This window comes from Varroa destructor, unplaced genomic scaffold (assembly GCF_002443255.2).
Source record: "Varroa destructor unplaced genomic scaffold, Vdes_3.0 BEIS01000007.1, whole genome shotgun sequence".
Lineage (NCBI taxonomy): Eukaryota > Metazoa > Arthropoda > Arachnida > Mesostigmata > Varroidae > Varroa > Varroa destructor.
Window position 1 is genome coordinate 12,613,514 of NW_019211460.1, and position 14,069 is coordinate 12,627,582.

Consider the following 14,069-nt stretch of genomic DNA (forward strand, 5'->3'; position numbering starts at 1 on the left):
TCCAATTTGAAAAGACTCCTCCGAATAGCTAATTAGCAACAAATGCTGTGTGACCGGCTGTTTCTACTGCATCTCAATCTAAAAGTTAAATACCATTATAGGACGAACTTACGCATGTACATGAAGGTATCGGACGTTTTGAACAATAACAAATATAAAGAAGATTTAATTTCAGCTAGGAATAGTTTAGGTAGCCGTAAAGTATCAAACTAGTATTTATAGCCGATTCACAAAGCGTACAAATAGGCTTTACCTTTAAAATTTGGCTATAAGCAACAAACCTTACGTCTCGACGCTGTCAAGAGAGTATTTTGTCGACCAATATAACATTTCTAATAGAACTCAGGAACGGTACGTCCCAAGGCTAAACAGAACGTCCTTAGCAGGCCTAATTGCGGAAACCTCGACGCTAGACGCTGTCTAAAGTTCGCTCGCATGCATGCATGCATGCATGCATTATGTACGCGCATGTGAAACGATGATTTTTCGTTTCTCTAACTGCCAAAAGGAAGAGGCTATTTATGTGTGACGTGTTGGTGGCAGTGTTATGGTGCCAACCATTGACTACTAACTTGAGTGTCTTCTCAAACACCGTTGTCCGGTAGATTTCTTCTTGATCAAGCCGAAGTGAAAAGTAGACATCTCTACCGGAATCCGCATTACAGCTGCCCTTTGGTGGTAAATTCTTTGCTTCGCCTGAAATAGTTAATATATAATGCGTTAAACATTAGCGCACGATTTTAAGTGCATCTAAATATCTGAACTGACCCAAAAATGGTGTGGTTTCGACAAGTTGAACATCATGACCGCTGACGTCACCCGAAAAACGGCACTATCAGAAGAACTGTCGTTACTGAAAGAGAGCATAACGTAATATATGTGCATATAACAGCGTTGTAACGAAGCACGCAACAACGCTTCGAATCAGTAGCGTAAAAGAAATTGCATCATAGGCTAGAAAACTCTTGCCTATGATTAAAAAAAAAAAAAAAAAAAGAAAGAAAAACCGTGCTATAAATAACAAACGATGGCGAGCAGTTACCAAGGTAAGATATTATCGTGTGTATTGTAAACTAACGTACGACTGTGTCGGGCAATCGTCTTGCCATCCCTAGTTGTACCGAAAAAAAAATCACACTTACTTATCATTATTGTCTTCTAAGCTAGTAAAACACAGGTACTACTGATTATCAATGTCATTTTATCGGATAGAATCACAGTATATCTCAGATCTAATCGAGATTGCGACAAATTCAGTTTAGTAATATACCTAGGCTCGTTGAGGTAGAATTTTCGCTGTTCGACTCGAACAGGTGAAATGTTTAATAAACTATAATTTGTTTTTTAATGTTTATAGTTATTGCCACTACTGCACCCGGTGTCCGCTTTATACAAACAAGAAAATCATGGGTTCAGTCTAGTCAGCTAGTAATTATGCCTATGTAAATAAGCTATTTCTCTATGTTTTCAAATTCTAGAATATAGAATAGAACAAATGTTTAAAATATTTCTTTTTTTTTTTTGTTTCATGATCCTCTATTCTGAGCATATATCAGTATTATCATTAAAGTACAAGATAGGATTGAGTCGTGAATTCAAATTTTAAAGCGATTAACAGGAGTCGAAAATTATGTATATTTAAACCTGGTCATATTCAGCAGGTACCGCAAATGCTAGTTTACGCAATCTCATTGTGACATAATATGCAACAGAGGTTTACAGGACTCATTTCCACGAGGTCAAAACCACGATATCTATATAAAAATTAGCCAAATAGGTTTGTAAACTTAATGGGGCACTGCCGATCATATAATCTCGAACTTGACGAATATGTAAATAACTTAAGATTTTTAAGATAATTTTTCTTTAAGCACTAATATATTAGTAACGTATTAGTATAATATTATATTAAATTAAAATAGTTTGTCTATATTAAACCTCGCTGTTGCGATGTTTTCAAAACTTCTCTGCATAGGTTTGTCATAGGGAAATTTCGGAAGATTTTTAAAATCGGTTATAAAGTGTCTCACTTTATGAGAACTATTATGGCTTCGTTAAAGTCGATTTACAGTTGCTTGGGAAACTTTCACCATTATTCAATAGACTGGTACCACTAAAGAATGCCATAACTTCTATACCTAAAGGCTACTTAAACTAAAAACATACGTGATTTTTTAAACTGAAATTTCCATATAAAGTTTTAGAGGCCGTGCTCAACGCCTTTAAATAACAAATTGTAACGGTATCAGAGCTTTAATTTCCCGATGCACTCCTTTTTTCCTGACCAATCGGACAATGATTCCATGCACGAAGCTATGCTCAATCCACAATTTTCTGGTCATCATTATATGACACTGTCTCATATGGACCGACAATTTTTACTTAAAACCTGAAGCAATCGAACATAAAAGACTGCTGCGTGGTAACTGGTTATTGCCTTTGTTCCCTAGCAATAGGAAAAGGGAGTAGACACATATCATGATAACCTGCTTCTAACTGACAACAATTTAATTTTTTAAAATAAGAAATTTTTTTAATTTTAATCAATGCTAGAAATCTACTGGTCCTGACACATAGCTTACTATGACAATTATAGAAAAAAAAAATAGTGATTTTATTGTCATATTGCGAGCCCCGCCTAAAATATTCAGATATTTTTCGACCAGTTCGCTTCCCAAAAATGTACGATAAGACTATTCTTTATTTAGAATAATGTCTCATACCGTACAACGAAACTTGAGCAGTAGCCTATAACGGAAATTCCAGACGATTTCGCCTAGAGTTAGGCCGAATCCGTAGCCTAAAAATGGCGATAACAAAGTATTACATATCGAGCTGAAAAGCAAAGCCTGAACGAGAAGATAACGGGACACAATCCACTTGCTATTGCAAGGCATTTCTACCTAGAGGCGGAGAGAATTGTATTTCTTCCATTTGGCGCTAAGTTGAACCATGAGCCGGCAATGACACAGTCGAGAAAAATCTAATTACTACCCTATGCTAGGGTATATAACGCTAGTAAAACACAACGAAAATTATCGGTTTATTTTATCTTATTGGTTTATTATATCTTATCGACAAAAAGAACAATCTTACGTTTATTAATTGTCTTAAGGTTATCCTATCAGTTTTGAGCTCAATGATCGTTTCACGTCTAACAATGAACAATAAGTGGTTATTCCTGGGGGTAGCTCATTGGAATGCTTTTGATCACATTAAGATCCCCGCGATACTCTAGTAACAACGCTTTTTTTTACTAGACTATAAAATAATGGACTTAGACGCGGGCTAAAAGCCCGGTCAGACACCGTTTTATTTTGTACTGAGAACCAACCATCTTAAACAACAACATCGGACGTTGAACTGCGACTATTATTTTTCTCTAACAACAGCTCTGAAAAGAAAAGTTGAATTTTGAATAAAGATGCCGGTAACAGTGATACCGTTCGATCATAGATCAAATCTAGCATGCTCGAACCCACAATTATTGAAAAGCTTATTAAGAAAAGAAAAACATTATTATTATTATTTACTTATGATCAAACCTATGGCTGTTCGCGTGGCCGTATACGATAGCACCCAATAAACGTCAAGGTAGTATCCAGTAAATCTGCTGTAGTTGTCAGAAGAAGGCCGAACGGAGTATACATAACAGAGTAATCACAAACATCATATGGAAAGGAATCACTAATAAATACATAGGAATAGCTCAATTCTCCCATTGTCGAGTCACAACAGGTCATAGACGATTTACGCTCATGCTTGAGCAGCATAACAACTGTTTACGATGCCAAATAAATACTGGGCTTATACCTAAGTAGCTCAGAAAGGCCAACACCTATTTTCAGATTAACATGTCGTATTCATAGTCACCTCGACGCAGGCAGTAAGTACTCTTATCGACTGCATTGCTCCAGAACCGTTCAATTTGGTGACAAAAAGTTCATAATTTGAGCCCGTCAAGGTCATTCTGACCAACGAATACTAAAAGCGATAAAAAAAGCAAGCAAAAAGTAGCGTTCAGCGTCCTGTTCTGTTGTGGCAATGACTGCATACGTCAGTTGACATAGAACACTGAATGTATATCCTAAGAAAAAAAGACACTTGGAGAAAAAAAAAACAGGTTTTTAGAGCTATGGACGGTGGGCTCCGTCATTACTCTACTGAACAATTGGTTTAGCTAATTATAGCCTTTGTTGATAGCGTAACATAATTTATTAGCAAACGACTTTTCAGTATACATTGTTAGTAGACTTTACGATGCGGCTGAATTACAGACTAAGATGATCATCAGCATCATCCTCCCCTATTGCCCCCCCCCCCCCCTGCTGCAGTTGTTGAAACTGCGCGTGACTGATTACCGCCAGTGGGTTCAGCTGACACCAACAGACCGTGATGAAGTTAAGGTTTTTTTTTGGCTGGTTGACTGGGTAGCTGAACAGTATCGACATCGTATAATGACGGTGGGTAATACCTCCTGTATATATGTACATGTGTAAATGTGAAATAAATCGACAATTATCCATTACTAATCCATTGGTGACACTAGGAGAATCGCAGATTGGCTTTACAGCTTCCACAGGTCGAATTGAAGGTGGAGCGGTTAGGGTGGCCACACGCAAAACTGAGCGACGGGGGCTTTGTTCGCACGCCAGAGAGTAAACCAATGGATATTGCCCACGGTACCATGCATACACAACGGGCGTACGCTAAACCCGCTAAGGGAAGCAGACTGTAATCCTACAGGCCAGCTTGTCGCTAGCTTAGCCACGGCCCGCCGCTTAAGCAACCACTACTTAGGTATCAGATATAAAAACCAATATAGTCTACATACAATACATACATACAGCACGGCAATAGCGGTGCTGCTATTGCCAACCGAAACAGCATGATATGGACTAGTTCAAAAGATGTGCTACCACTAAAGGAAAAGGTGCAGGTATGGTTGCGTCCTATTTATCTATCCATTCAGTAATATGTCACGCATACGCCTCTTCGTCACGCTGTTCGTTTACTTACTTCGGAGCTTACGTGTGATACAGTCATGCGACCTACTCATGCGGGGTGTATATAGACTACTCCGTATTTTCTATCAACAAAATGGCTGATTTTGAAGCGACTCGGGTCAGAAATACATACAGTAGCTAAGACCTCGTTTCATATTCCATCGAACATTCGTTCGACTATAAAGGGGCAAGCTGAACAGCCCATTTCTCTGTCACCTGCTTCAGAGGTACATTTCCAAACGTAAATTGAAAACAAATTTCGTTTTATAAAATGGATTATTATGTACTATATTACATAACCTTGTTGCGGCTGTATGAAGCAAGGTAAGATTGGTCCACATGGACCACCATATTTAGAGCATATATGAGACTAGATGTCGTCGATGGGTATTGAAGAAAGAAACTGAAAAAGCGAGTAGTCTCAAAATACAAGCTAGCTTAGTAGAAATACATGCACACATGTGTATATACATCAATTTAAACTAAGGGCACTGTGTTTTCACATTATGTAGTATATGTCGTTGGTGTCAACCGCCTATCGCTTTTATTATCACGTGGCATCGGCTACACAATTATCAATCATTGGTACAATTTTTCTCCTACCTAACATGACGATAAACTGTTGAAAGCATCATCTGTTCAACCTATAGCCGGGAGTGTTTTTCGAAAAGAGCATTTTTTCTTCAATGATGAACCTTTTTTTTACAGCGAAATCATGAGAAGTTCGCATATATTCGGAGGGTGAGGATATATGAAGTTGTCGAAAAGTAACAGCTAGATGGCTTCGAAAGCGCATATCAAATATAAACAGTCAGTTAAACGTTGGTGTCAATCGAAAGTTGAGATCTGCCGGTAGTAAATGTGACAATGTTGCCAGGACGCCTTAAGACCTAGCGAATGAAGAGTCAAATTTTTGCTAATAATGATAAAGAGACAAATGTCTGCTTAGGCCTATACCAAATTTGTTCTGTTTATGGTCAGGGTGCGTCATCAAGGATGGTTCTGTCACTTTCGTTCTGGCAATTTCGGCTGTTCCTCGTAGTGGTCGAGCAATGACGGATAAAATTAATAAAATGATTACGAAGGTTGAGCGAGATCCACACATGAATAGCTATGAGAGACAGCTGAACAGTTTTAAATCATTTGAAGAAAAAGCGCCATGTTTGGGTGCCACACGAATAGACGCGAAAGAATTGACGGTCGTGTTTTCATTTCCGAAACTCTACGGAACCCAACGAAATCAAGCCACTTTAAAAGCAGTTGATCACCAACGATGAAAAGGGACCCACATAATGACAATATTGCGCAAATAAAGAAAAAGCTTCACAATCCGTCACAAAGCCTAAAGTATTGCCAAAGAAGTTGATGCTATGTGTTAGGTGAAATTAGAAAGGAATCATATACTATGAGTTGCTGTCACCTGGCAAAACGATGGATCCTACTGTGAATAATTAACAAGCTTACAACACGTCAATGCAAAATTGAAGAATCGATCCTAGAGAACGTAAAAGGCGTCGCATTTTATTATGACAACGCCGGATCAGATACATCTAGGTTACCCGGCAGACATTGAAACAGCTCAAATAGATATGATTTCACCGTTTAGTCCAGACTTTGCGTCATCAGACGATAATCTGTTAACGATCTTTTGCCCGGAAACGACAGAGTCCCACAGTGATGGAATAGATGGGGATAGAAAAATGGCAAGAGGTAATTTAGCGCATACTTAAATTAAAATATTGTTTTGAAATATAAAAATATTTGTTTCTATTTTAGCAAAAATGCCCATACTGAATCATATATATGTAGGCAATCTTCTCAAGCTGATGTTAAGACGATCTCTAGCGAACTGATTATAGCAGTCCTATTAGGTCGGTCGCAAAGTAATTCAGAAAACTTTCTATTATTATTATTACTTCTATATTTTGTTTTCCTCCGGACTATCCTGTGTTTACCTTTTGCCTGAGTTTGTTTGCTTTGTTGTTTAGCGCGATGAAATCATGAACCGGAAACGCTGTGAATTCGTCGACATGGTCTCCTCCGAGAAAATATGGAGATAGAAAGACGACTGTCGCCCAAAAGATCAAGGGTAAGCACATTTATCGAAATTGATTTACGCAATCCGGAATTGAAGATCCTTATATTAACCCTAAACGGTGCGTGTGTCGGACAGCTGCATGAAAGGAATAACAATAAACTGTGGGTACTATTGCTTGCAAATTCGGCGAGCTACTTCTAGAGCTTGCCACCACTGTCATAAGACTCTTACATCTACCGGGGTCAATATGGGTCCCTGTGGTAGCTTATTAGGTAACGTATTTGTCGGCTAATTCCAGGTTCGAACGCCGGTGTATACATACTTCGTTTTGTGCCGGAAGTCAACCATCTGATGGAATGCCCAATGGCGATACCGGACGTAAAAACTCGAAGCATAGAGGGTCTATATGGGACAAATTAAAGTGGCTTCTGCATGAACTCAGTGTCAGCCGACTGACCGCACGCATAGAAAATACGTTACTTCTACATCATGAATAAATAAGGAATCTTCTGAATACTAATGAAATAAGGAACACCTCTTTATAACCCTAATTAAATCTCCGATAAGTCTGAGCGTCGAAAATCGATGGGATAGACAACCGACGGTTTAATGAGACTTGAAATGGATGCTTTACTATGAATTTGGTGGTAAGTTCTCGGGATAGATTTATTTGGAACAACACATGCTTATTGAGATACCCACGTGCTGGTTCCGTTGCTGTTGAAACTTAAAATGATTATGCCTGCTCGTCACATGTTTTAAAAAAAGGAGTATAAAGAGTCTGGGGAGACAAAGGACAACGCAAAATTACTTGTGGTAGCAGGACAATATTCAACTCGAAGGCTCTTTCACGACCCGGAAGAGTCTGACAGAGCTTAGAAGGAAATTTCGCTACATCCGGTCTATAGCGATCTAGTTCTTGCTTTATCGTATTACAGCTGTTCGGATCTATGCAGCGCGGCTTGGAAGACAGGCGATACAAAACATGAAGCAGACGTCCGAAAAGAGGTCTATGAATGAATGCGGTCTTCGTTACCCTAAAAATCAATTTATTGCCCAAATGGCGAAAAAAAGTTGAGTTATTTCAGTGAGCGATGTTGACTCTTTTCCAAAATGTCTTCCATTACTTTAAATGACTTGAAAGAAGAAACTTCTCGACCGAACCGCTATCGAAGACAACAGAAATATCTCTGAGGTCACGCTATACAACTACATGGACCGTTAAGTTTATTTCGCATAAAAGATAATGTTTCGTTTGAGTGGAAACGAGAAAACAAATCTGTGGTAAAAAGAAGGACGTTCTAGCGTATGTTCTCATTTCAATTTTTCGTTTTGCTAGAAATACCCATTCAATGTAAACGTGTCTCTAAGGATCGATAGGCTGCCTTTTGTTGGCGCGTGTCAATGAATACTTCTTTGGATTGTCGCCATATGTATCACAAAATAACACGGATATTTTCAGACATTTGAGTATTAATACAAACGTAGATTAAACAGGGCGACGACTAAAGCTGGTTTAGACTGCGGTTATCATCGTGCCCGTGCGATGATACTTTGTTTGCCTACTAAACTCAAATGTCACGTGGTCAAAATTCGAAATCGGGGGTAGGTACACCTTGTTTCGTGCCGAGAGTCAACCGTCTGAAACAGTGCTCAACGGCAGTAGAAACGTAGAATTCGAAACATTTAAACCATGATTATGCGGTTGCATCGGATAGTCTGCGATGACGGTGTTTAAGGGAACGTGCAGAAAAAAAAAAGTTCATAGAATCGGATTAAGTAAAGGACGAAAACTTCTAACATATTTTGCCAGAAGCAAATAATGAATTTTCACACTCGGATTATAAGCTTCTCTACCAAAAAAACATCACTCTGAAGAATATCCGTCAGAGTTCATCTTGCCGGTTATGCCGGACTGTTATTACGTTTATACTGCGTGAACTGCCCTCTCCTATACGGGTTTATTATCGCGTCGCTATTGTTCTTGTCTGCGCATCGCATTCGCTATTGCAAAGCTCGTTCAAGCACACGATCGTTCAAATACTATTAAATAAAATCGAACACGCTTTACTCACCAAAGATCACGGCCAACTTCTCGATCGTTCGAACTTGGTCACTCGCTGGCCACGCCATTGCCGCCATCTCATAATAACACACACATGCGTATACTATGTTACGGCCGACGCTCAATGATCGCGAACGCACTATACCACTGCACGTACTCCATATTCCAGAATCGGCTAGTAAACACAGTTATAGTATGTTAATACAGAATAAAAATATAATCGTCATTAGTCGCGTCATCGTGACGGCACTGCCATAGTCGGCCCCACTTGCAACTATCAACGGTGAACCAGCGTCATCGTATCGAGCTTCGTCTATTTCTGTTATCTTGCTGCTATTCTCTTTCGTTTGAAGTTCCTGCTAGCCCTTGTATTTAATGGTGCTATTAGCGGCTCCGCTGGGGCTGTTGCCTCCCCCCCCCCCCCGGCTTCCTTTGGCCACACTGGCAATCTTTACATGTTCCTCGATGGATTTCAGCGTCGGCATCGGCCCGCAACCAGTGAACCATTCAACACCATCGAGTTCAACTCACTCGATCCATTCTACTGTGCAACGCGGGTGGTACAGTAGAAACAGCAGTAGACGCGCAACCCGCGACGACGACCGTCAGTGCCGCCTCCACTCCAGCAACGGCAATAATAGAGTAGTCTGAACTGACAAAGCGGTAGTGGTAAAGCAGCGATAGCCAACAGCAGCAGCAGCAGCCGCCGTAGAAGTAGCGGCAAACGAGTGCAAGTGACGAACGCACGGGTACCGACGGACCTGCAACTACTCTAGGCCGACAGAGCGAGCGATGATAGACCGATCAAACAAGCGAACCTCTTCGTTCCACTCACTATGCGGCGCTCCACGGTACTCTACATCAATCGACCGCTGTTGATGCGACTACCGCTGCTGCTGCTGCTGCTGCTGCTGCTGCTGCTGCTGCGGCTCTTTCATAGAGCAACCGGCCGCTTGGCTAGCCCAGTTACAGACGACGTATGGCTGGCGGACGGATAAACGAACTGCGGGCTGGGGCAGGCTGCCGCGCAGACGCACAAACAGACAAGAGCTAGAAAACAGGCAGCAGGCCAGTAATGCAGGGAACAGATGTGCGTGGTGTGTGTGTGTGTGTGTGTGTGTGTGTGTGTGTGTGTGTGTGTGTGTGTGTGTGTGTGTGTGTGTGTGTGTGTGTGTGTGTGTGTGTGTATGTGTGTATGTGTGTGTGTGCGTGCGCGCGCGTGTATGAATCTGTATGTGCGAACTTGTGTGACTGTGGCAAAGTTGGAGAACACAGTGTCGAAACACTGGAGGACACTCAGCGAATGAAACAACAACTTTACTTTCGACACGCTGGCATGAATGGTGTTGCTACACGCTGGAACACGGACGGTAGAGGCACAATCGTCACCAAGTGATTGACTGAGCTGGCGGGCGGCCAGGCAGGCAGGGGACGGCCAGACGGGGGACGGATGGAGGTCCCGAGGGACGGACACACTATCCTCTTGCGTGTGCCTGGCAGTAAACTCGTTGACTAACAGGCTGAACCACTTTCACGCACTGACCTATACCAACTGGGAATCTCCGCTAGCAGGGCTCATCGTAACAGCTATGCTTTCAACAACTGCAGTGGCAAACGAAGCGCCGAACAGGTTTTCGCTTGTGCTCTCTGGAACCGTGTCTACTCGACACTTTGTATAACAACCCCCAATATCAACACCTCGATTGATCGATTGGCTCTTACCATCGATTTATGGCGACTGCTCCCCGCCGTAACCAGAACGCTTGTACTAATAGGTAACTGTGTAACGGGTAAAAAGGCTAAGTAGATCTACGACGCGTTCACCAGCAGTTATAGTAGTAGCTTGCGTTCATTTTGCTTTTGCCGATTTCAATTGGCTGACTAACGTTCTGTACTAGCGTTACTGCTCCAGTTGCTGCTACCACCAAAGACCGACTCCAACATCTGCCGCAATATCATACGCTCGTCACTTCTAATCGTAGCCGACTGCAACTAATACCTAACCGGCGATATTATTGTCCCGCCTCCCCACTGTTCGGCTCACTACCGTTGCGTTCACTCACGATTTTGTCGTTGTTCCTATTGCTATTGAAGATGACGACGCGTATGACGCTTACCAAGCATCTCAGTTGTAGTACAGCCCGTCGGCAACTACAATACAGTGTAACTGGGGTGGCGGCGGAGGGGCAGATATCGACTCAGGCGACAGATGCACGAACGATGCGAGGCGTTCGACGCGTCGACGGCGGCAAGGAGTCGTTATGTGGGATACACCGAACGGCCGATCAACTGACAACGGCTTCGCTACTAGTGGTACTCGAGTGATAACAGTTGGCGTTACGTTAGTTAGCTAGCTAGCTAGCTAGATTCGCTCCATAACCCCCGTCCGTTTGTTTCGATCATGTCGGATTCAGTTGCAATCGGATTGGTTTCCGATTATTCATTCGTCACGACAGCTGTTGTTGATTGACCTGTTTAATTACATCGAGAAGATCATTCGGTACCCAATGAACGGCAAGAATCCTAGACTCTTTGTCAGGTCACAGGCGTATTCCGCTTTGTATCAATCATTTAACAACTAAATCTGTTTACGGTTAACGATATATCACTGCCGCAGTCGATCGAAGCACTGGGACAAACACGACGAAATTCCAACATCGCAATGGCGGTTAGAGACGACGGCCTTGTTATGGCCACAACCGCTGGAGTTCCCCTCACTTCCTGCCACTCTTCTCGAACTCCTCGTAGTCGTATTCGGCCCGTGCGTCAACTCAAGATAGACAACGCGTCAGCGTTCAGACGACTGTACACAGTCGTACGATAAAAACAACGATTTGTCGTACGTATCACCGCCGCAGTTCAATCATAATGTTTCCGCTGTTGCTTGATGCACACGCCAAAGTTAACAATACTGCACCACTGATCATCAGAGAGGATAAACAGCGTTAACTAAAGTGCGGGTAACGTTCACTGAAGCCAGGTCGTAATATCAATTGACAAAACGTTCTCTCATCGCCACTGTCTGTTCGCTTGATCTGCATTCATTAATGTTATCTCTGTCTTTACTAGTTGTTGTGTTCGTTATTCCGTTCTATTCCGGCGCCGTGTGTACGCACTTTTACGCTCAGACGCACAAGCAAACAGACGATTTCGCCTCCCCGGTTCGCCGTTCCCTTGCTCTTCTCTCGATTGTCTTCTCCTTTTTTTTTTTTTCTCTAGATCAGCAGGATTTCGTCATCTGATTTCACTTCACTGCCGACAAACCAACGTCGCTAACCACCGCTGCGAGAAACGTCCATCTGCCTTTGATCAAATGGCAACAGCACGACGGCCAATACCGGGGCGGCGGTACCCGATCACACCCGCTGTGAGCTGCTGCGACTTTTGCTTATGGGACGACACCCTGTTGCTATACGCTACCGGCGCTGTCGTAGCATACAGCACGACAATCGGCGCTGCTGCTGCTGCTGCTGCCGCCGCTACGGTTATGTTGTGGTTACCCGCCGCGGCGGCGACGGGACAGTAGCAGCAGCGACAGCTATTGCTTGCCCGCTGCCAGTACTCCCGCCGACGAGCAGCCCAACATCAACCGGTCACCACTCGCCCCGAACTGTTACGGCGCCAGCTGCTGCTGCTGCTGCTCTTAGTTCTAGCGCAGCTCGGCTCGGTTGGCTAGGACACGACAGCGGCGGCGTCAGAGTAAGCGCTCCTTTCTATTTGCTGCCCATCATCGCTAGCCCAAATGCTGCTTTTGCTAGCTGGTCGCCCATGTTTTTGTTTACTAATAACACAGCGGCTCGCGGAAAAGGGAAAGGCTCGCACCGTCGACTCGCAACTTCCCAGCAGCGCCACACCACAACGCCAGCATGAACCACGGCCGTAGCAGTAACAGCAGCACCAGCACCACCACCACCACCACCACCACCACAGAACAGAATAGAATAGAATAGAACAGGAATAAGTGCAACAGCAGCGGATGGCAGCAGCGCACGAGATACGACTGCTGCTGCCGTCGCTCCTGCTAGCGCGTGGCGGCCGAAACTGGATGGGTGAGTGAACCAGTGGGGTGAGTGAGTGAGTGAGTGAGCGAGCGAGCGAGCGAGCGAGTGAATGAGTGAGTGAGTGAGTGAGAGAGTGCGTGAGTGTGTGAGTGAGTGGGTGAGTGAGTGAAGACGTGCGTGTGCATGCGTGCGTGTGTGTAAGTGAGTGTGTGTATGTGAGTGTGTGTGTGTATAGGTGGGTGGCTGGGTGGGTGTGAGTGTGTGTGTGTGTGTGTGTGTGTGTGTCGTGCGACTACTGCTACAGTGAATACAGACGGCGACGAGTACGCTTCTGTTGCTGCTCGATCGGTGAGTCTGCATTGGCAGCAATGGTCCAGCGGGGCGGACAGCCCCCCTACACTTCTCGGGAGTTGCTTACAACGGGTGGAAGTCGTTTCGTTTGTGGCGCGCCTCCTCGAGAGCAGTAGGCAGAGGTGATAACGGCGTCAGCGGCGGTCGGCAGCAGTAGGCGTGCCTCTTACTTCTTCCTGAACCACAATCATGTCGACGACGACGACGACGACGACAACAACAACACGGCGACTGGTAGTAGACGAAGTATTATTAGCTGCTGACGAACTAATGAACGATCGACCGATCAAAGCGACCCCTGTCGTTCGATCGACGGCGCCAATTTCGAACCGAATTATTTGTTGATTGGCACTCACTGACGTGTGCGCATTCAGTGTGACAATTGGGTTGGCAGGTAATAACAGGCGGCCAGATAGAGTTTCGTTACGATTTAGATTCACGACGACTACGTGGGAGCATCAATAGAAGCACAGAACTGTTAATGTCGTCAAGCGTTTTGAAGCAGACAGAAATTTTAAAACGAAGCGCGGCAGACAGAAAACGATCGTGAATAGTTTTAAGTAGCGGGGAATTTCACGTGTGGAGAATGATGAAAGCGACAATTTATT

General features: G+C 43.5%; 1 protein-coding gene across 5 annotated transcripts in view; it reads right to left on the reverse strand.

Moving 5' to 3' along the window:
* The window catches only part of RasGAP1 (Ras GTPase activating protein 1), a 46,432-nt gene extending 32,644 nt beyond the window's left edge, over positions 1-13,788 (reverse strand). The window contains exons 1-3 of one of the 5 annotated variants that reach the window (XM_022814158.2): positions 11,173-13,778; positions 9,120-9,284; positions 573-696 (exon numbers count right to left, since the gene is read on the reverse strand). In XM_022814158.2, coding sequence (XP_022669893.1) covers positions 573-696; positions 9,120-9,186 — 191 coding nt within the window. In that variant the 5' untranslated portion in view covers positions 9,187-9,284; positions 11,173-13,778. Of the gene's footprint in view, positions 1-572; positions 697-9,119 lie in introns of those variants that run through there. The other 4 variants (XR_002674869.2, XM_022814159.2, XM_086975838.1 and 1 more) reach the window with 4 other exon arrangements.
* Positions 13,789-14,069: the final 281 nt, after the last annotated feature.